The sequence below is a fragment of the Branchiostoma floridae genome, chromosome 9, assembly GCF_000003815.2.
Source record: "Branchiostoma floridae strain S238N-H82 chromosome 9, Bfl_VNyyK, whole genome shotgun sequence".
Classification (NCBI taxonomy): Eukaryota; Metazoa; Chordata; class Leptocardii; order Amphioxiformes; family Branchiostomatidae; genus Branchiostoma; species Branchiostoma floridae.
The window spans coordinates 16,742,019-16,765,903 of NC_049987.1; the positions used below are offsets into that span (position 1 = coordinate 16,742,019).

At 42.0% G+C, this 23,885-nt stretch overlaps 1 protein-coding gene across 1 annotated transcript in view; it reads right to left on the bottom strand.

The window, feature by feature from the left end:
• LOC118422228 (fibrocystin-L-like) overlaps positions 1–15,117 on the bottom strand; it is a 45,123-nt gene extending 30,006 nt beyond the window's left edge. The window contains exons 1-21 of the mRNA XM_035829745.1: positions 14,974–15,117; positions 14,482–14,604; positions 13,926–14,031; positions 11,386–11,535; positions 10,853–11,011; positions 10,509–10,633; positions 9,953–10,070; positions 9,744–9,836; positions 9,430–9,532; positions 8,864–9,023; positions 8,307–8,394; positions 7,717–7,893; positions 7,006–7,191; positions 5,988–6,667; positions 4,668–5,097; positions 3,894–4,271; positions 3,417–3,557; positions 2,908–3,085; positions 2,330–2,477; positions 1,884–2,046; positions 1,017–1,229 (exon numbers count right to left, since the gene is read on the bottom strand). Of these exons, the coding sequence (XP_035685638.1) occupies positions 1,017–1,229; positions 1,884–2,046; positions 2,330–2,477; positions 2,908–3,085; positions 3,417–3,557; positions 3,894–4,271; positions 4,668–5,097; positions 5,988–6,667; positions 7,006–7,191; positions 7,717–7,893; positions 8,307–8,394; positions 8,864–9,023; positions 9,430–9,532; positions 9,744–9,836; positions 9,953–10,070; positions 10,509–10,633; positions 10,853–11,011; positions 11,386–11,535; positions 13,926–14,031; positions 14,482–14,511 (3,826 nt within the window). The 5' untranslated portion in view covers positions 14,512–14,604; positions 14,974–15,117. The remainder of the gene's footprint in view (positions 1–1,016; positions 1,230–1,883; positions 2,047–2,329; positions 2,478–2,907; positions 3,086–3,416; positions 3,558–3,893; positions 4,272–4,667; positions 5,098–5,987; positions 6,668–7,005; positions 7,192–7,716; positions 7,894–8,306; positions 8,395–8,863; positions 9,024–9,429; positions 9,533–9,743; positions 9,837–9,952; positions 10,071–10,508; positions 10,634–10,852; positions 11,012–11,385; positions 11,536–13,925; positions 14,032–14,481; positions 14,605–14,973) is intronic.
• Between the last annotated feature and the right edge of the window lie 8,768 nt (positions 15,118–23,885).

A 23,885-nucleotide genomic window follows, 5' to 3' on the forward strand; every position in this document is an offset into this window, starting at 1 on the left:
AGTTCAATCGTTTACATACTTGGGGGTCACTCTTGATCCATCTCTCCTGTGGACTTCACATGCTGGGAAGGTGATGAAGAAAATCCTTGGTGGTCTTGGTGCCATGAGGCGGGCCAAAAGTTTTGTCTCAACAAAAATTCTACAGACCATGTGCCAAACTCTGTTGTTGTCTCACCTTGACTACTGCGCCACCGCGTGGTTACCAAGTCTTATTCAGCGCAACAAAGGACTAACCGTACAACTTGACAGACTGTTGAACAGAGCGGCAAGACTGATCACAGGATACAGACTTCAAGATCATGTCCCAGTTCACACCTTGCTAGCTGCTGCAGGGTTGGAGTCTGTGAGTAAACGGCTGGAAACGGTCTCTCTTGTTACAGTTTTCAAGTCAGTGCGGGGAAGAGCTCCATCGTATATGTCCACATTATTCCGATGGATGTCACCCCCGACCCTAAGGGTCAACACACGTGCAGCGACCACACGGTTACGGGACTATGACCCCCACATGCTTCAGTTGCCAGCTGTCAGTGTGACGTCATTTCGCGGCAGTCTGCAGTACCACGGCGTGCAGCTGTGGAACAAACTTCCTCAGGAAACACGTAGCATGGTGAATTTTAGGACATTTAGGCGCCAATTACACCCAGTGGCTTAGCAATGATACTTTTATAGCTATGTTGTTATTTAGTGTTGTTATTTAATGTTATTGTGTTGTTTCTGCCCAGGATTGCCTGAAAAACAGGTCTAGATTGACCTGAGCTGTATATGCCTGGTTAAATAAATAAAGTGAAATAAAGTGAAATTACTAAATGTCTTCTCCAGACAAATTGACATATTTACTCCTGCCACGTAACCTTGCAGAAACATACGTCACTAGTGGGTCCCCGGAAGTCTTCATCACCACCTGTCCTATCTCTTAAGGAATAGAACATATGCGAAAAACCTCTTGATATATTGTTATGAACTTGAATCAGTTCTGTTACTTGACAACATGTTGTACAAATCAATACAGCACTCACCATGCAAGTCTAGGTTTCCGTTTCTAACGCCAAGAACTTTGGCGCCGTAGATCGGGAGCTCCTTGGAACGCAGGTTTCCGTGCAGAGTGATGGTGGCCTGGTGTTGGAACGGTTCTTCCTCTGTACCGACTTGGAGAGTTCCTCCATCTGTGATGAGTATGTACTCAGCCTGTAGGTGCACATCTCCCTCGTCATTGAACAGCAGGGTGCCACCTGCAAGGATGGTTATATGTCAAGTTGGTTTCGTTATACCCCCGTCACATTAGGCGAAAATCGATCGGAAGACTAGTCTACGAGCTCTAAATGACATTTTCGTGAGTAAGACGTCCGGTGTTCTCACGATCATCTTGCGATTTTTAAAAGATTTTCAGGGGTCGTACGATGGTAAAATCAGCCGACCTATAATCCTGCGAACGCGAAGTACGTCCGAAGATCGTATATAACGTGACGGGGGTATTATGCATCCGAATATCCAGATAGCCACATCCAGACCAGAAGTGTGACGTCAGCAATGTGTCAAAGGTGCTTGGATTACTTTCTAAGGGGAATCAAAGAGGCCATTTACATCAGAGCCCATTGACCTTCCCTCAACAGAGACTGGGGCCGATACCGACTTCCAAGCTCCTTTGACCCATTGCTAACGTCGTCACACTTCGATCCAGTCGGGATGTGTGGCATAGGCTTCGGGTCATTTCGACTTGAAAAGGATCAGAGCCGGGACTAACCGAAAGCTTGTTGATAAGCGCCTGATATTGTGATCGGATTTAAAGTAAAAAATTGCATCATAATATCAATGTCTTTTAACATTATCGAATATTTGGTTTTACACTCATGTATACACTCATCATCGATCAAGCATTTTCCTACCTTGGATCAGCAGCATTTTGAGTATTGGTGTATCGATGTCCAGCAGTAGAGTCTGTCCCTCATGGACAATGACAAGGTCTCCCTCCACAGGTAAGCCAGCCTCTCCCCCACCCCAGGTGTACACGGATGACCACCTGTCCACGTAGTAGAAGTCTGCATTGTCCTACAGTAAAGTAATACACAAAAAAGATTTGATGGTACAGTGTCATTGATTGAAGGTTTAGTCTCAATCTGCCCGTTCAAAGAAGAAAGCAACTTAGCCAAAATAGACTTGTTGGGAGAATGGATACATATCTACAAAAATACATTGTTTCTTTTTTCCAGTGACCTTTACGCAAATAGGTTCTCCTGTGTTATTGTACACTATCTGTGTCACGCCTTGTACTCAGGAAAGTTCGTTGCTGTGTAATAGATGGCTTAACGTGTTTTATCTGTAGGAGTCTTACCTGTGTAGCAATTCCGTTGGCGCCCTCTGCCCTGATCTTCGCTCTTGCGCTTCCGTTGTGGGCGCCAGTCACACAAACGATCTCTGTGTCTGACCGTACTCCAGATATGCCACAGTCGCTTCCCGCTATGGAAACACTCGTGACGCCACTGGGGTATAAACGAACATAACAAAGCATAATATGTGATCTGTTATCTCCATGAAAAATGAAGAATCTGATATAGTTGTTTTATTGTGTTCAAGGTCAAGGTAAATTTTGGGCCCCCTGGTATGTGACCTTGTTGAAGAGGATCTTTAGTAGACAACAGAATAAGAGTTTGAGAATAATCATATTCGTATCATCACTAGGTTATCATGCAACAGAATGTTCACTGGTCCAATCCAAAAGCTAATGTCTCAACAACAACAAAGAGGAAAATGTATTTATCTATTTATTGACATTCTCCATATACACAATATGTATGGCGGAAAATGTGTCAGAATACACCTTTTCAAAGCCGCCATTCCGAAATCATAACAATGATACGTGATCAGGTATCATTTACAGGTATCCTTTACGAAGAACCAAAGAAAATATACCTAAGGTTTGTTCCGGTGACGGTGACAGTTGTTCCCCCTGCCGTTCCTCCCATCCCAGGGGAGACGGACATGATGATGGGTGTCAGACTGCTGTCATAGGTGAACGCGTTGGGTAAAGTTCTCGTCTCTTTGCCAACGACAATGGCAACATCACAAGCCGCAGTCCCACTGGCTAATCCTGATAAGCCAAAGATAAAAAAGTGTATCTATATTTCACTTGTGTCTTATTACACTATTTGACCTGATATTTTCCTTATGTAATATACATTATCATTATCGACGCTACGTAATTATTTTTTTTTTCATATACGCTAATAGACAATTTCTTGGGGTGGCCAATATATAATCTTAGCTTGATCGATTACAGTTGGATTATTAGCATTACTATTTATCGCTTATGATATTTACTAATTATGTGCAAAATAAACATGATAAATGATAAATTATACTTATTACTTATGCAGCAACTTACGATATGAAATTAGGACTCTAACAGAGAATAAACTTACCATCATGTGCTGGTAGTTCACACTGTATCAGACTGGGGTTTACACTGGTAATAGGACAGGAGCGACTGCACACGGTGACGGCTGCGTCTTCAGCAAAACCAGTTCCTGTTAGAGACAGGGTATGGCCACCTCCAAAACTTCCTGTAAGAACAATGCGTACGATACAAATTGTGAGACGATGACATCAACATGTTATAGCCAACACTACTGTTTGAGTAGTGTCTTTTTACAATAATGTCTATTGTCAAATGTATGCCTCCTATATTTCTACAATATACTTGCAATGTAGCCTTCGAGTACGACCTTAGAAATAAACGTACAATTTATATATGACACCATTGTAAAATTTCCGAATTTTTTCTCAATATGTAATAAAACATATCTTTGACCAAAAAAAAGAGATAAGGTGATCAATCAAATGTAGGCAATGTATTAGGTAACTGAATGAATATTTGCAAGTTTGTTAAAGACTCTCACCTGAATTCGGTGTAACTGCTGATAGTGACAATTCGTAGTTAAAGGTGACCCCGGATCTCGCATTTCCCTTCGCAACAACTGTCACGTCCACGACGTAGTCACTGCCGGCCACGTGTTCTCCGAGTGTGCAGACGATCTCCGTGTCCGATGATGAGTCTACCGCACAAGGGGCGCCATCAATGGAAACTTCATTGTCTCCTGTCATTTGTCCGAATCCTGACCCTGTGATCGTTACCGATGCCCCGCTGGTGGCTTCGACTGGGCTGATACCAGCCACATTTGGGGTTAGGGTTGAACTGTACGTGAAGGCTTGTGGGGGGTAGCTTTGCCCATTGGAAACCACAGACACTTGAGCTTGGTGGTCACTTCCATCAGTTGCTGAGAAAAAGACAATAAATCGACAAAAGTCAACAACGATTTTGAGTAAGTGACACCAAACCCTTTTGTGAGTCGTGACTCATTGATTTGGCTTTATGAACATGAATGAACTAGTTCTATCACCTCTAAACCCTACTTCCTGTCGCTCCCTCTAGTTTGACCTTTGCAGCGACACCACATTTCCACTCACTTCCTGCCACCCCAATGGCTCTGTATTCGAATGATTACGAACACACACATCATGACACATTGAAAACAAATCCTCCGCACATAGACTAAAAAAAATGAGATAAAACAGCAACGTTTTGGGCACTACTAAGTATTTTGAAGAACAAACGCAACAAAAGTACCATGCCAGTAGAAATTGTATGTTGAAGATTGCTGGTGATCATTTACCTGGAGTGATGCAGGTTACGGTGGAGAGATTAACAGACATGATCTCGCAAATCTGTCCGTCCACGGTGACGTTAGTGTCACTGCCAAAGCCGTTGCCTGTGATGGTCAAGGTTGTCCCGCCGGCGAGACTCCCCTCTGTCGGTGACATGGAGTTGATCACAGCCTGGCTGGACACAAGCGTACTTGACGCGGCGTTTCCCCGTCCGGCCACGTGTACCCCAACAGTCTGTTCCCCGACTGGTATGTGCTCGGCTGAGCAGACAATGACGCCATCTGTAACGGACGTGACAGCACATGACGTCGTTTCCCCGAAGGTGACGGTTATGTCTTCCTTGGAAGTTCCAAACAAGATTCCCCTGATGGTGAACTCAGTGACAGATCCAGAACTTGTTGATGGAGTTATGGTTGAGACACGTGGTGTTTGCGAGCTCTGTAAACCAATCAGAGAATTCTGAATTACCATAAAGCCTTGTACTCATTAACATACCTGGTCCCCGGATACAGCATAAGTCATTACAGAGAGAGTTAAATGATGTTAAAGAAATCATTTGTATTTTACAGTTACAATTATGTATTTTATTTCAACATTTAAACTAGAGTTCCACGAACACATATCACCTTCTCTAAATAAACGGGTTATTATGAAGAATGCTGTTGGTAAACATGAATGAGTTGATCAAACCCACGAAAATACAAAGCCAGTAGCATTACCGCAGGAAAACGTTTTAATATTTAATATTAATATGGCAGCTATGTTTCAGTTGCACCACGATGCAATGGCCTAGTGGGTAGAGTGTTCGCCTTGCATTCGGTAGGTCGTGAGTTCGATTCCCGGCCGAGTCATACCAAAGACTTTAAAAATAGTACATGCTGCTTTCTCTGCTTAGCACTCAGTTTTCGGGAAAGAGTATGGAAGTTGAACACACACCACTACCAGTGGACTAGCCCCCTGCTGTAGTGATTGCGTTGTGTGGCCCAGGGCTAAGGAAACAGAGATGGGCACCGTCCTATGCGCTTTCAGGCGCGGGAAGGATTTAACTTTAACTTAAGGGTGTGGTGGGTCTGTATGTAGTTCAATGTCATATAACTCTAGAAGTTGTGAATGTATCTTGGTGTTATTTGATAGCTAGATATAGCGGTTGTGGGAACAATTATCATGGTTCACCTGGTGTTTTGCTACAGTACTGCAGCGGGCTTTGGATTTTTTTGTGTTTGTTCTCGTCAAAGGCAATAAAGATCATTCGCGCTTAAAGTGTTATCCTCTTAGAAAATGTTCACTGCGTCGGGTAACGTTTGATTTGAACACAATTCTACACTTACCCGGTAAGCATACTTGCATCCCCTGTCTTCATCTGTAGGGTCACAGACGCTGTCGACGTGATGCCCACTCGTTGCTTGGGTGACGGTGACGTCCCTTGTTCTCTCGGATGCTGCTTGCGTTATGCAAATGATTTCGGTGTAAGAAAAGGACTGAATATCACATGGGACTGTTCCAACCGTTACTGTGGTACTGTCCATCGATGAGACGAATCCTGATCCGCGAATGGTGAGCTGGGTTCCTCCTTCAGTAGAACCCTGCTCAGGGGATACAGACGTCACTTCCGGTAGAAGAGCGAACATGCGAGACTCCTCCCCTTCAGGAGTGGCCATTCTAGCGTACCCACGGTTCTTGATGTTAACAGACACTGGATGGAAGGATCCTACAGGCATGTTGTCAAGAGGGTTAACCTGACAGGTGATGCTATTGGATGTTGATGATGTGACGTCACAGGAGTATGCGCCAATCAGAACCTCATTCTCACACGCGTTTGTGCTGAAGCCCGTACCCTGGATGGTGATGGTCTCCCCAGCAGTACCATGGGTAGGGCTGAGGGAGGTGACAGTTGCTGTCATGCAGTTACGGAAGACGAAGCTAAACGGAGCATCGGGAGATGCAGTAGGAGGATCTGTGGAGCAGTCTAGCACTTCTCTTGTTGATCCTGGGCATGTCACGCTGGATGCTGGAGATGAGAATGAAAATGTTTGAGTGACCTGAAGTTATCTGTTTGAATCAAGAACATTCTATTATGAAAATGAATGCATTATTACATCAGGCAGCCAGTAATCAGAAAATGTATTTAGAAATTTGATAGTTGCTGCCAGCAATGTGTACAATTTGATATGACTTTGCTAGACATATTTTTATAAAAACGAGATAGCATAATTTCCATCATCTATTAGCAGCATCGTCTACAGCACCGATGTTATTTATCTACATCATCACCATCGTCTTCATCATTATTGTTCCTCTTTAGAGCACCCTTCATGACGAGTTGATGATAACAACAGGGTTGCTCACCTGGTCCTGCCCCGATAGGATTGTATGTTGCTTCTATGCCATTGAGTGTGAATGAAAGGGTCTCTGTGCGGTCCAAGGCCTGGATGACTTCCACCTTCCCAGTCATCTGGATGTCACATTTGTCATCGACGCATCCACTGGTGTAGTAATAATCACCCACGGCATTGAAAGTGTAGGAAAAGGAGCCTGCCAAGAAAAATACAAATTTTACATTGCTAATTATATATGGAATAACGACTGTTATACTTAGATACTTTATTACTTATTATTGATTATTAATCATTTTTTGTTGAATATTGTTATCATTAACACTTTATCATTAATTATTCATTCATAGAAATGTTGGTTAACAACAGTTAAACAGGTTGTAGCCTTACATAACCAGTTCTGTCACATTTTGTGCAGTGCAAAATTGACTTTTGGAGATATAGCTTTGATGCTGGCGTGGATCGATTGATTGATGTCGCACACATGCTTTTATCAATAGTGGTGTCTCCTAGCTAAAACACGAGGTCATCGGATTACCGTCCAATCCTATGGACTACAACATCTATCCGTATACCATATACCGGTATACCACAGTTTAGGTAGGTCGACGACCTCTTGAAAAGTGGATTTTCAAGTGTGTAAAGCTGATAATTTCGTGATCTTCTAACATTAGGCTGCATCTAACCATCTACAACGATCATCAATATCATTCATATTACGCACCTTTGCTTGACTTGGGTCCACTGGAGAAGCCGTTTTCTGATAGCTCCCCGCCTGGTCCAGTTGTCTGTCTGATGGCGAACCCCACACCCTGTGTGTAAGGAGACCAGGTCCAAACCACAGTGTCGCCTTCTTCGATGGTTAGGGTACCCTGGCTCCAGGCGTAGCCTTCGCCAAAGTCTGGGAAATGATAGATTCAAACATTTGTAAATAAGTCTAGATCTAGTTGTTTCCCTATGAACACTTTATAACTCCACGGAAAATATTGTTTTTGGTGTTTCCGTGTGTCCTTTTGTGTCCGGAGACCTTTGCTCAGCATAAGTTTAAAACCCCTGGTTGGATTGCGATGATATTTAGTGGTAGGCCCCCTGATCGATTTTTTGGTACTGCACTAGCACAAGTTTTTGTGTCTTTTGTCTAGACATGTCACAGTCTTGATTAACATGCTTGTTACTATACTAATTTATGTCGTAGATAGTTTTTGATGACAGGGAGAAGCGATGTTGGTTTGCCCCTTCCATTGCAACTTGTTCTGTTTCATCAAGGGACAAATATTACTTCAAAGCGACACAGAATGCATAGTAATTACTCACTTGGATCCGTGCCACTGTTGTCCACAACATGACGTCTTCCAGCACTTCCCATCCGGCACCAAACCTCCGTAGACGAGCTGGTCAAGACCTGTGGAATCATCAATGACAACGGCAATGGTCTTTATTGCATATCCTTTACCAACATGCGTTAAATGCATTGAGTTAGATAAGTCAAGTAGAAGCGTAGAGAGGTTATGTTATATCCCATTTGAATCTACAGAGTTTCTTCCACTTCCTAAAACGTTTGTAACATTGTCAGATTATCAAGATTAGCAGTACCAAATTGAATACAATGTGTTACAGTCCGGTTGAATGTTGCCCAAGATCATACAAACATCATGATTACTAAATAATACATAGACCATGTTCCAAAAATCATAATGGAAAGTTAAAACATTCATTTTCAATTGAGGTGAAGCAAGATCATTTGGTATGTTAATGTTTTTTTACCCTTTTACGCGTATGACCTTTCTAAAATCTGAATCTCTTATTATTGCTCTTCTTTGGCTTTCTATTTATTTCTAGTGCCCATGATGATGAGCAGTTTAGTATCATACCTCGCATGCTGTATCACCGAACATGACTTCATTTTCCTCGGCGTTTGTGCTGAAACCCTCTCCGGAAAGTCCCACAAGTGTCCCGCCGGATAAGGACCCTTGGGACGGGGACACTCCCGTCACACGTAGAACGTACTCAACGGTTGGGAAAGACGCGGATCTGAAAAGCAATGACAAAAAATTACTCTCTGATATAGGATTAATGACCCACCCTGGGCTGTATACGGTGCCATAATTCATGGCCGGTTAATATGACCACCGAATGATCGATCGAGTCCGCATTTCTTACTTCCTAGACCAGCCGAAACGTCACTGTGATCGATTTGTGATCGATTTCTACCTTTAATCCGTCTTTGAATCGAGCCGCAATTTTGATGGCTTTCGTTCTCAGCACTGTCAGATCCCTACTCACTGATGGTTGACAATACCCTGGAAACAAGACCTATACCCCGGATGCGGGTAATGGAGAAATTGGAGCTATCTGGTTGACGTCGTCTGGCTATACGATAATACATCATAAGTGCTTGGTGATTATTCTCAGTATTCAGGAATGACTTTTGACTTACCCGTCTATGACGCCATACCCATTCCCATCGACGTTTAGCAAGATGTCATACGTTCCTGGTGCCAATCCTGGTAGAGTACACATGACCCTATTGCTATCTACAACTGTAAGAGAATGTAAGAAGATTAATTTAGCATTCTCATCGTATGTCAACTGGTAATCCTGAAAAACAATCTGGCTATGTAAATGTATTTCTAACACTATAATAATAATTTTCCTAGATTGACAGAAAGACATTTTATAATGTATATTTTTACGTCAGTGTGTGAATGAAATAGAGTAATAGGAACAAATTCATTAAGAACATCCACAAACCTGTTTCAACCTCTTCAGTTTCTCCATGGCCTCTGAAGACAATCGTTGGTGAATTCCCAAAACCAGAACCTTCGATTGTCAAAGTATCTCCACCTTAAATGATAAAAGAAAATCCCAATACTTTTCAAACATATGTGGCATTATTGTAATGGCCATATTAATTATTCTCAACAAAAAGATTCCTGTCAGTAAGAATATTATGTATTTACCTTTAACTCCGCTTTGTCGTGGGGAGTACGCTGTGATGATAGGGGTCCATCCGGCGTCGTATGTGAACGTATCTGCAGCTGTTAGACCACTGACCGCGACATCTGCGCTACCAGCAACCTAACATCAGAAAAGATCTAGACATTGACTATTTCCATATATTAAACTGAGCAATTGTTCCAGGGTAACACAGTTCATCCATAAAGCATGTGCTACAGTGCGGTCAACTCTAAAGCTGGAAGAGAACCAACTGTCGACAATTATCTAAGACAGCCTTTTCTGTGACAAGACGGCTGGATTTTGCAGAAAACAAGCATGAATATCCCAAGAATGCTCTCGGTTTGCAATTATACGACGTATTTGACCAGGCGTTTACCCATTTTACATCATTTACTTTACCCAGTGTTTTTATATCGGTGTTATATTGATAGAATTATATGAAATATAACGGAACATCGACTTGGCTTTGAACTCGGTCGTCGTTAAAGATCCATAACAAAAGATCAACATCGTATTGTGAAATAATATCGGTGTGCACTTCACTTCTTCATCGCTCACCCCGGGAGGAACAATGCAGACGATATGCTCGTTGCTACGGGAGATGACGTCACATTCATTTCCGCCTACTCTTGGGATGTCATCGTCAGCAAAACCATACCCAGTGACATTCAACCGAACACCTCCTGAAATACACAGAAATATTCAGACGATTCCATCAGCAGATTCGATTCCAGTATCCTTAAAGGCGATGGAATATTTTATTTACAATAACTAATGACATTTTTAAAAAGAAACACAGTTGATGTTTGCGTGTTCAGCAGTTAACCTAAACTACTTTTGGACAATTTTTTCTAGTGCCCTACAGAATAGATAATCTTTAAGCAGAGGTTGCATATAAATACCTCCAAGTCCAGAGGCTGTTGGGCTGATCCCTGTTACGCCTCCGAGGTAGGTGAAGGAGACGTCTCCTGTGGCCCTCCCATTTGTGTTTGCATCCGGATCGCTTCCATGCGGCAACACATACACTTTCACTGTATGCTGTCCTCGCCCACAACTTCCCACTGAAAAATGAATAGTAATCTTGATGTGGGCTACCAGTTTGTAATCCTGCCTCTGTATCAAAAAATCAAGGTTTTGGAAGTCCGAATTCACATACAAACATAAGGTCTTGGTCCAAACGGTTCCTCGGTGCCGTTTCTGTCTTTCCTAGCATATTTCATCCCTGCAATATAATTGAAATCCAATCTTTTTTATCGGAATGACTTGAATCACTTGGCAAAAAATAATAATAAAGGTGGTGACATGTTAGACCATCCACTGGTTTACCAACAACCTTTGAGCATACCTATCACACCTAATGTCTATTATATAATACATTTATTGATAACTTTGAACTTCCCATGAAGAAGGCTACAGTATCATAAAATTTTATTACCTGTGCATCTTATGGAGTTTGAAGTGCAGGTAGATGGTTCACAGGCCACGCCTTCGTCAGTATCATCCGTGTGACCAATGACCACCTTCATATCAGTACAGTCGCTGCTGAAGCCAGTGCCGGCAATATCAACTTCAATCCCTCCGTTTCCTGCGACGAAAAAAATGCCAAAAATGTAAAGAAATCAGTTCTTTATACATACATATATTTACATATATATACATATATATACACATATTCTTATCTAGTTGTAGCATTAACAGTTCCGCTTCCAGTGCGATCTAACGTTCATCACAAGTCCCTATCACATAATCCAATCTCTGATTCAATAAAGCTATTTAGCATAAGGCATGGACGGCTTTTTCTCCTGTTTGCTTCAGGGGACCAATTGCAAAAGAGCAGTTTACCGGCTGGTTCGCCATGTCGGGTTACATGTCCGGCAAGGATTACTAGTAACCGACAGCTCTTTACCTGCATGTATGCAGGTATGGTTTTCACGGGCGTGGGAAAATTTGGAAGCTGGGGATTTAGGGCGCTGTATCTCGAGAACGGATGGTGCGAGCACGACGATATTTGGTACGTGGGTTGGGGGTGGTGGCCTGACACTCAGGTTTGATTTTGGGCTTCCTGGCGTTTGAACTTGACATTGCAGGTGGCATTTTTGGTGTTTTGGGGGCACTTTTGGCGCTGTGTGTCCGGAACGATACGCGCGATTGCAACGATTTTTGGTGCATGGGTGGGGGGTTGTTGCCTGTTGCCTAGGATTGACTTTGGGCCTTGCCGCGTTTGAACTTGACCCGGCAGGTCGAATTTTGTGTCCGGGAGGGGTATTTCCGGAGTTATATCCTCTGAACGGTTGGTGCTGGCGCGATGATATTTGGCACATGTGTCGGCGATGGGTGAATAATTCTCAATTTTGATTTTGGCGCCCTTGGTGCTTGAACTTGACATTTTAGGTTACCTTTTGTGCGGGCACGGGGCGTGCGCTGTATCTCCGGAACGCAAGGTGCCATTGTGTTGCTATTTGGTACGTGAGTTGTTGGTGGTGTCCTGGTGGTGAGGTTTGATTTTGGGCCTCCTAGTGCTTGAACTTGATACTGTATAGGTTGACCCTGTTTTGGTGTGGTTGGGGCATCCCCCCAATATCTGCTTGGTTGCTGACGGTTGGGTTGGGTAGAACCATCATCTGTTTTGGTTGATTGAGAGGTCTTTAAGTTTACACCTAGAACCATCATCTGGCCTGGGCCACCTTCAATGTATCAGGTTACTTTGTATCAACAGTGTCTGACCTGCCAGATGATATACTTAGTCTAGTATCTGTTGCTGTATTTGTTAGGTACAGTTTGAGTTTGCTTCTTAGTCCGAGTTTGTGGTGTTTTGAGAGCTGTGTAGTACTGGGTTTAATGTTCTGGTACAAGTTCCTTTACCCTGTTTGGCAATCAGCAGAAGATACAACTTTCTAAAGTGGAGGAGAAATGTATAGAGCTTGAGTGTAAGACAAAGGTATGTGTATGATTTTTCCTGTTTCTTGTTGTTTCTTTGGGGATGCCATTTCCGTATTGTATGCCGGTAATTTGTAGTTTGGGGCTAGTCATATTTGCTTGATTTTTGGGCCTGCTTAATCTATAGTACGGGCAAGGTTAAGTGGTAGAGGCTTTGTTTTGTTTTAAATTTGGTATCGTTTGTTGCATTTTGTCACTGCAAAAATATGATGAAATTGTTTCCTCCTCTAAGCAGCTGCTCATTGATTTGGGGGGATGTTTGCTGGGTGTTCACTCTGACTACGACAGCTTTCTGAACTTTTTAAAGTTGCCAGCAGCTTGCCATTTATGAATGGGATTGACAAGGACATTTTGAGTAGTAAATTCTGCTGTAAAATTTGGCTTAGGTACTTCAGGAGATTTAGGTTTTAGTTGGACGGATTGAACAAAATATCATACCACCCTAATGCTGCTGGATGGGGCCTACCACTATTCATATTGTCTATGGAACTACTGTAAAAATATAATTTTTCAAATTATGCAAATTACCTTCCAGTGTCAAGTGATATAACACTTCAGAAATAAATCTTTAATGAATATCATTGGTACAATAAGGAGATTTAGCAGCTGCATTAGGTCAGTACATTGAAATAGGAAGATATCAGTACTGAATATATCATATGTGACAGAACAACTACATGGGCCATCTGACTCTGAGACCAAAAAAGGTAGGAAAAGTCGTCTCAATAACTTTAAGGTACTGTGGTTGGTTACATGCTTAAGAAATCCAAAATAATTAATGTTCATCCATGCCCAAACTTACACATTCTGAAAATGGAATTTCAGACTTTTGCATGGTGCACAACCAACACGGTAAAAATACGCAACCAGGGACGAAAAGGAAAAAAAAATACACAATAGGTCTACAGACACCTAATACATTTCATGCAGGCCTGAGGTCTACGAACTCTTGTTATAATTGGTGATCACGGTAGTCACACTTAAAACAACCTGCCATCTCACTCAAATGTAGTTGTTGATAAGCAGAAGACGGTATACCTTGTGGAGGAGTGACACTTGTTATGGTTGGAGTGTTGCCTGAAGCCCACGAAAAACTGCAGTCCCCCTCACATCGAGATGGGATGTTGTTTATAGACACTGCCACCTGAATCCAGATGTAAAGTTAACACATATTCATATAAGACTTACATGGTAACTACCTACGCAATGTACCTCCAATTTATTGTTTAAAACAGAAACCCCAGTGATGAACCGGCACGAGGGGTGATACAAACTTGGCCACATTTGGGATTATGTTCTCGCCGCAAAAGCGCCACCTTCAATGGCTACATATAGCGGCGAGATGCAGAACTCCAGTCAGAAGCTCTGAGGAAGGTGTCTGGTAGACATCGAATCATAAGCACAGTAAGTACATCCTGGTTGTGTATAAGAATTCTCCTAAATCCTAGAAACTTAACATATTTGCTTCAAATGCAAGATATTGTACATGATCAATTAAATCTTCTGATTTCATGTCCCAAAATTGACAATGATAGAAAGTCTTCCCTTGAGTCAACATGTTCGTTTGCTTTATTGAAAAAAGTCTCAAGCCCACCTGTGGTGTATCATGCCAGGTACGCAGCATGTCACCAGGGATAGGATAAAACCACAGACCTCCATTGTTTGTGGTACTCTGTTCAATCTTCACATCGTTTCCTGTCAGGTCTGTGCCGTCAACCTGTAAACTCGTACCATAAGAACAACAATTATGCAAGCATGTCATCACACTCTTAAACTCAAATGTAAGTTCATCGGTGACGTTAATCAACATTGTGATACAATTTGACACTTTAAATCTGTCCACAAAATAAAGCGTTTACCAACAAGCTTTCGATCAGTCCTCTGAACCTTTTCAAGTTGTAATGACCCAAAGCCTATGTCAAACATCCAGACTGGAAGTGTGATGTCAGCAATGGGTCAAAGATGCTTGGAAGTCGGTATCGGCCCCCGTCTCAGTTGAGGGAAGGCTGATGTACTCTGATGTAAATGGCCTCTTTCACTCTCAAACTGTGCACCCTTAACCAAAAGTTAATTAAATATCACTTACCTGAAGATCACGTTTATCGCCTCCATCGAGCAGCCATTCTACCTTCCACTTGTAGCCAGAACACTCTCCTTCGCGTTCGACCTTGGCAGCAATGCCAAGTTCCAGCTTCAAAATGGCGGCAAGGTCCTCTTCTGTGGCATTTGCGGGAACTACAGGAAGTAATATAAGAAACAAATGTTACTATCAGTTTTACCTGTTACAAGCTCATTGAATAAACAGGAAGATGGAAAGGTTGATCCAACACTAGATGTGACAGATACGATTACAGCGGGACATTTTCACATCTGCACAGCAAATCATATTTACGTAAAACTATCCATTGACAACCGTAACTCATTATTTTCCCATAGAAGTCTTGATCTGATTTTGGACACCATCAACGTTTGGCCTTACCTGTGGCAACTCTGTTTTCGAATGTCACATGAAAGTTGCCCTGCACGGGAAGACTTGCGGCTTGCAGTTTCTCAATGTTCACACCGCAGTCTCCAGTGCACGTCACCTATACACAAAGTTATGCGATGTTTGGTCAGCAAACATCTTATACCTCTTTGTAATGATCTAGATATGATCAACGTTAATTGATTGATGAGCGCACACCAAAATATCAGAGACACCAGTCTTTGTAACTTTCCTGCATTTCCAACTAGCAACTGTCAAACTAGGAATCATGTAATCCACATGTATGCCGTTTGTGTTTGCGTCATACCTGTGCTTCCATGAGAGGGAAGCTGTGGCCACAGTTGTACGGGATAAAGGTGACGTCATATCCAGTTCCAACCTTGTCCACTTCCACTTCCTTCACCAGATTGCCGTCTAACTGGGCTGTCAGGCGACGGTTACTAGCTACATCTAAGGAAACAAAACAAAACACTCCACTGTTATCAATAAAGCAACACTTGTGTCAAATATTCTCAAAGTATATGTAACATACATTCGCATAATTCCACCAGGTGCCATAATACCGCCACCTCAAAAAACGTTGTTATAGAGGCCTTCTCAAGATTGTCTTCAACACGTAAACATCTGAATTGTATTACATTTAGGATATCTAACATTCGGTGTTCAAGACAATCTTGGGAATACCTCTATACTAACGTTTTTTTTTTTGAGGTGGCGGTATTATGGCACCTGGTGGAATTATGATAGTCGATGTTAATAATCATAAAACGTTTTCTCATTGTAAGACTGATGACATGTAGTAAAATTGTGCAAGTTTGCATCATGGTTAAAGGAAGAATTGATTCCACAGCTATCTTTATTCCAGGCCTATTTAATTAAGTTCTATTGCGAACCTCATTTTGTTTTGGAGAAGAACATTCTAAAGAAGAGAACGTATAAGTATGCTGTAGTTACTTGCCTGTTGGTGCCATAGGCTCCACTTTTCCAATGAAGAAGTTGTCAATAAAGAAGTCTGCTGGTTCTTCTTCTTCGTCGGTGTCTTCTGGTGCCACTCGGATGTCCTGGATCCTGACGTTGGATGCTAGTGGCCGTAGGTTGGAGAACAGTGACTGAAGGTTGATACATGTATACTGCCATCTGAAAAAAAACATCACCGCATCAGAATATACGTTTTATTGAAGTTACCATTGAACAAGTTTTAAACTAAAGATTACTGATTCTAATTCTGTTATAGGAGAGAAAAAACAACAACGTACGATTACTAATTCTTAGTCTGTATAGAAGAGAAGGAAAACAACAACGTACTCTGTGTTGGCAGCGAAGTCCAGACTTGTGTCATTGTCGGGCCCAAACCAAGTATCCTCCTCTTGTTGTTCGCCGTCATTACTGTCATACCGGAAACGGAAGCCGATTCTTGAAGCCATGTCACCCTTGTATGCAAAGCACATCTGTGGAGTAAACAAAGTGTCTGTTTGAAATATTTTGTGTTGGACTAATTCAACATGGTCAATTGTGAGCCAAGTCGGACATGATAGACAGTCCAGGTCATTAGGTCATTGGCAGAGGCTACTAATTCATGGGGGGTATTGTATGAAGTCTTCGAAGGCCACATATCTGACCTTACGGTAACTTTCTATAGGTATGACTCCACGTGAATTATAGTTTTATCAATGTAACGTTATGTCATTGAGAGTCATACACAAAAATGAGAACTACGTTTCTTCATCATTTGTCACATGTCACTCAGCTGCAAACAATACAGATTTTTTTCAGTTTCACAGTAACGTGTCAGAAGGATAAATCATTGTTTGCAAAGCGTAGGTAGTTAAAGTATTATGTAATGTATAGCATACCACTTTGTTCATGTTCGGGTTGATAACGAACAGATTGTGCTCACGGTTGCTACGATACAGATGTGACGGATTCTTCAGAGACTTTTTACCACAGAAAGGCTCGGTTTCATCAGCTTCTACCTGCAAAAAGGGGAAAGGAGTTTACGTTTGGCTCAAGGAAATGGTACTGACGGCATTGGCATAGCTGTTGATGATGTTCTGATTCTGATCCTATCTACAACCCACCCTCGTGCCTGTTTCAGGTCGTCTTGATTCGCCCTCGTAGTCCTGGACAAACTGCCTGATAGCCTGGTTAGGATTGGCCACCTCGTCAGGACACAGTGTTTGGAACATCTTTTCAACTTTTCTCTTCACCTACAATACACATGGAACAATGGGTTAGGCATTTATGTTTAAATCTTTAATGACTTTTCACAGGCATTCGATTTACACGTGATTACACATGAGCACTACACACACTGTTACCACGCGAATACAGGATCTTTGTAAGTTTTACTAATCACAAAAGTTGCGTTTTTGTAAGGGTGGAAAGTACTTACCTGGTTTTGGGACAAACCGGCCTGAATCGCCTCTGACTGGACTCCACCATATTCAAGAGTGAAATCTTCAACGTCACTGCCAAGGCTGATACGCTATGTTATAGTAACATATAGTCATCATTATGAAAATATTTTCCTCGTAGAATACGACATACATACATAAATACATATATTGCAAGTATGCATTCATTGCGCTAATGCAATGCCTTCAACACCCCCAGAACCATAATAACTAACTTGCTCGTTCCATACTGTAATGCATATATTACATAGTAACGGGCACCATGGCTGCCAGAGTATTATCAAAGCAAATATTTGAAGGGGAACTGTAACGTTTATATCCTCCCACTCTTTGTTGCGAAGTCCATTTGAAACTAAAACGGGGAGAGAGGAAATGTTGCGACTTTACTTGTACATTACATAAAACTAATAGCACAACAGATGGTGTCCGATGGTTCAGAAGCAACAAAGTCCCTTTTAAACGGACCTGTTTCTCCCGATCGACCGTTGACGTGATTTTGATCTCTTGTCTCTCGTTCTGTGCGTGGTAGTTCTGCCCTCCCACATAGTCTGTGTTGAATATCTTCACGGCCACTCCTCTCATCTCCTGCTGAGTGTCGTTAGACCACTCATGTCTGTAGCGGACTTCCATGTAGTAGCTGGGATGGGTTCAACATGTGATTAGCGTTAGTCATTGCAAATATCTAGAAATTCCAAAATTTTTGATGGGAAATAAATCAACTATCACCAGAACCCACCCGATTGTGCCATCATCATTTCTTTTCATTCATATTGTCGCGTAGTCGTACCAAAGTTTTCTAATTATTGGCGACACGTCAGGGGCGGAGTCGTACGTATTGGCGATATCTCAGGGCGGAGTCGTTTTAGCTATAGTGTTACAATACATGCATGATAGTGCTATATAGCTACAGGTACAGTGTTCCAATAGCCCTGTAATTACGGTTACACGAATACACTTCCTTTCGGGGGATTGGTTTCGACGTCGCCTTCAGCGGTAAGGCCTATTTAATTAAACCGTGTCTTAGAGTATGGAAGCAGTTTCTTGGTATATGGTTTCAACAATTTCAATTACCTTTTGCCTCCGGCCAGCATGTACTTCTCTGACCAGCGTCTACCGGACTCTGGACATCTGAGTACGACTGGCTGTAAGAATTGCACAAGACTGGTCAGTGTTTGAGGATGTCATGAGTACGAAGATATACATTATGTATATCGATAAACTATAAAGCTGTCCCTCTCCTTAGTGCTGAAAAAGTTATTAGGCAATTTCAGGGAATACAAGTTATGTTGTCAAGGCGAGAAAGAAACACGAAGTTTTGTTATTTATAAACTTAAAATTGTCTAGTTGACATAGTCATGAAAAGAATTACGTCTGCACAAAAATTCCATCTGAGTTGGTAAAATATATTATGAAGAAATAAGCCGTTAATTCTAGTGAGTCCACTTCGTTTTCCTTGAAAATAATTTCTCCAAAACTAATTACTAATAAAATAATTATTGGTCATTCTGATAAACATTTTGTAATTCTTGCTTGTTTTGATTAATACTTAAATGTCACTTAAAAGGCTAAATATTGCAGACCCACCGTGTCATCTTCGTCTCCATTTGGACTGAAGTACCAGATGAAATCGTCAGATGGCGCTTTGCAGTCATACAGCACAAACTGGTACTCGTTATCGTTGGGCGGAATGAAAAATCCCCTTATGCGTGAAATATAGCTCTGTGAAAAGCGAATACCGGTCATTATAATGGTAGCTAAGAGCTAGCCTACTGAAAGCACAATGCATATTCCGTAAAGAAGCAATGGCATGTAAATACGGTAAAGGCCAGTTACATGTAATTGCACATTACCGCACACTTCTGTTGATTGCACGGAATCCCCAAATCCCAACCCCGTACTGTCCAGCTGGATACCTTCGCTCTGCTGCACACTCCGGATAATTGCACGAAATACACTGGTAAATACGGTGTGCAATTAAGCGGATTGTACTGTATAAGTGATTTACATGTACCTCAGAACGGTTAGTCCAACTGAAGCTGTCCACCCATTCGGGATCCTCTGTGGGGTCACCGACCAGTAGGTCAGTCAGGGCAGGCATAGATGTTGTATCAGCGTACTCCCAAACCTCCCGGTACACACCGCGGTTTCCTTGAAAAAAAAAAAAATTGTTCACTAAATATACTGGCCCCTTTTACACAAATGTTTTCTTATCAATGACGTTTCGGTGACTGTAGACGTCTGTCACCATCCTCAGGGCAACGCTGACTGGTTCACATTGCACCTTGTCTGTCGCTGATTACCGATGTGATGACAAAGGTACACAGTAGTCAACGCAGGTATTCTGCAATGCCGTCTGTTTAATTTCAGTAGAGCCACGTGCACGAAGCACTGACAAATCTTGAACTAATAGGTATATACCTCCTTCCCCACAAGTTTATTTTATTCTATTCTGATGAAATTACAACAGAGGGCATCCTAGACAATGCTGATGGTAGATACAATCGAAATTATGTTACTTTACAGTGTACGTACCTGCGTAGGACGCTGCTTCGTTAGTCGGTTTCTTCGGCGTCAGACATACTATCTCGTTGTCAGTTACGTTACCATGTCTGCTACACTCTTCACCTAAAAATGAAATCATAGAATTATACTTTATACAATGTTATCCACGCGACCAGTGTGACCAGATCTATCGGATATTGCTATAGGGAAGCTCATATCATATATTACAAATTACAAATTTAGAACATATCATCCCCTTAGAACATGAATAACAAGAGAAACATCAAACGAGATATGTGTTATTGCTGTTGGCAATATGTTGAAACCACTTTAAGGCTAACGTCACATTTCAAAACCTTGGTTCGGCCGGGCTGTTTCTGGAGACTAAAATTAAATAGAAACGTATACGCAAAATATACCCAAAAGCTGCCAGGCGGGGCCCAGGTTTGGAAATGTGACGTAGGCCTTCGTCTGATACGCCACTATCTATCTCATCAGAAGAGTAGAGTCAACAAGATTTCTTACCTCCGACAGTGACCGTTGCGACCTGTGAGGTTGAGTCGAACCACTCCCCGCTGATGGTAATGGCGGAACTCCCCTCAGTGCTGCCGACACTGGGACTCACGGAACTCACCTCTTCAATAGAAAAAGGCAAATCAATTTTGATATTGCCATTAAACACCCATTGAACACTCACACATTTATTGCTGTAAGAGAGATACTATATATGGCTGTAAAAATGTAGAGTAAAACAGCTTCGTTGACTGAGTGTTGTATTGTTGTAATGATGTACAGTTGGGTACAGGATAAGCCAGTTGCACTATGATCGACGCCTTTACATAAACATGTATGTGCCGACACCAGAACGTCAGCATTAAGGGTTGACGGAACTTAGGGGCGTAACCGTATCGGACTGAAAAACGGGAATAGAAGCCCATGACAGCTAATCAGTTAACATAAACATCATAATCAGTTGTTCTATCCGTTGTAAAATTACCCCCGGGGGCCCTTTAACTGCAAGCGCTCATTTGATTTAATATCAGATAACGAGCGAGAGAGTCTGTTGTATAATGTACGTTGGTCCTTACTTGCATAGGTCTGGAAATTGTACATCTTCATATTGGCGCTGACACGTTTGGCTTCTCTAGTACTTTCAGACCTGAAGTAAGAAAAATTCAGATTCAACAAATCACATCTTATGTTGCTCTCAAGGACACATGTAGAAAGGATAGACTTGTCATTGGACTGTATACTATCAGCCATGTAATTTATTTGCAGTAATTGAGCATACTGTTCTACAAACAAGCTTGCTGTTGTTGATTTATATAATGTGTACAATTTGTTAACATTTGAAAATTTTCTAACCTTCCGTATGTGTCACTGACGATGATACTGATGTTCTGGTGGCCTGTGAAGAAGAGCAATGTTAGCACTTGAAAACTTGTGAAAAATACGACAGAGGATGAAGTAGCCAACACAGCCTCAGAACTTCCCAAGCGGAAGTGTTTTAATCAACGAGTTTCAATATTAGAAAAACGTCAATGTTGTAGGTTGAATACACGCAAAATAGTGTTCACATAAGACACTGCTTACCGACAAACTTGCCCCGCGGCATCGCCTGGAATGTTCCCCATATACTCTCACCCTCATCGTCCATCTCGATTCCGTACCTAACCAATGGCAAACAGTAAGATGTTGCACAACACTGTATGTAAAGACTAATGTAAGCCATCCTCCCATACCAGGCCCGGCGCATGTGTAAATTAAGTGACGACCCTAGTGTTCCTTCTCGGCCCCCAGGAATGAATCCTTTCAATTTACAAGACGTTAACTTTTCTCAATTCACACAGGTGTAAATGCGTACCCAGTGTCTGTTAGGGGTAGAATGTTAAATGGAGGTCCCATGTTTGGGGAGAGCCATGCCCCACGTATGTTAAAGAACCCCCAACACCTTTCGAAAAAGACCAGGGCGGCCCGGCGGTATAACCACGAGGGTGCGTAATCACTGAGGGTGATGATAGGGGTGGCCCCAATATCGCTGCAGCACTCAAAGGGATGGGATTGTTTAGCATCAATTATAAGCGTATCAACAACCTTGTGATAAAGTATCTAAATCCCTAAGTACTTCTAAGACCTACATGTCTCCGTTGGCGTCTCGCAGCTCACATGTCTGACCAGCGCCATCCAGGTAACAACTAAAACGTTAAATAATGAAGGAAACATGATTTATTCATAAGAAGCATTCATCAAACTTAATTTGCATAAAGAATGAAATAAAATTTACATGACATACAAAAATATTCACGGAGAAAAGAGATTTTGAAACTCTTGACATTAATGGTTGCTTTAAAAACAGACCAGACATAAGCACATAGTAGAGCTCACCGTTTGATGGTTTCCGTCCTGCCGTTGAGGGTCGCGCCCGTCTCACTGCCGAACATTTCGGTGATGATCTTACCATACACGGTCAGCATGGTGCCTTGGAGGAGAATAAGAAATCTTATTGTACCAAAGCACAGCGAATATAATGGTTTCACTAACTTAGTATCAGACAGACTAAAAACAGTATCCTCTCTTAGTTAGTAGCCTCTTCCATTGACCCCATGACATGGAATGTCCGTCAAGTTTGATAAGCGTCTGGTTCTACCACCTGAGAACTTTACTTATTTTTAGTACTGCAATATTTTTTTGCAACTTTGCAATGACACAATTTTCCCACTCACTTCCCGCCACTCTATCGAGTGCAAACCACTGACACATGAGAACAAAAATTTGCAGACCGAAAAGAAAAATATTACAACTAAATCTACAGCAACAGTGTTTGAAGACATTTACCAGGATATCCGGTCGTAGGGGTTATGGACTTGATGTAAGGTGTCTTCTGGGTTTTTGTCTGTAAAGTAAAACAAGCGGCTGAACTTCTCATGGGCATTTCAACGTTTCGTAATACTATATGTTAATATTTCTATACATTTTATAGGCATTTATTCTTGAGTCTAATGCGCATGTCGCTAACAGACATAGTACCTGCTTTCGTAATACTAAAGACACAGTTTAAACCTGTACATGTGATCATTACCTCAAACGTACAATCCCCCTCGTCCTCCCCAAGACACGGGATGTCCTGACAGTCGTCTGCACTGGAACACAGTGTCACATGGGGGGTGTACACGCCTGATGGCATAGCCCTGCATAATAAAAATACACAGCTCATGAAAATTTTCTATTCAATCATCATCAGTTGCATTAATGTGTCATAGGAAAAACTGTACACACTTTGTATGGGAACAATATGTGCACAAAAATATCTAATATGCAGTTTAATGGTTTGAATGCAGATGCACCATATAGAAGTTTTAGGCCCCTGAGACATAAAAAAGCACGTCTTGGCATGATCTACACAAGAAATGTTTACAAGTTATATAGGGGTCTTCACTTTTGACCTCGCGCATACGTAGTTCCAACCGTGCACCGTCTTATTACCTTGTGTAACATTCTATCTGCCCTGTGCTAACAGAAGTCTCCTCTACGTCACACGGGTACTGGTGGGTAGCTGACAAGACTTCACACGGACGACAGAGACGTCATGCTGAAGTC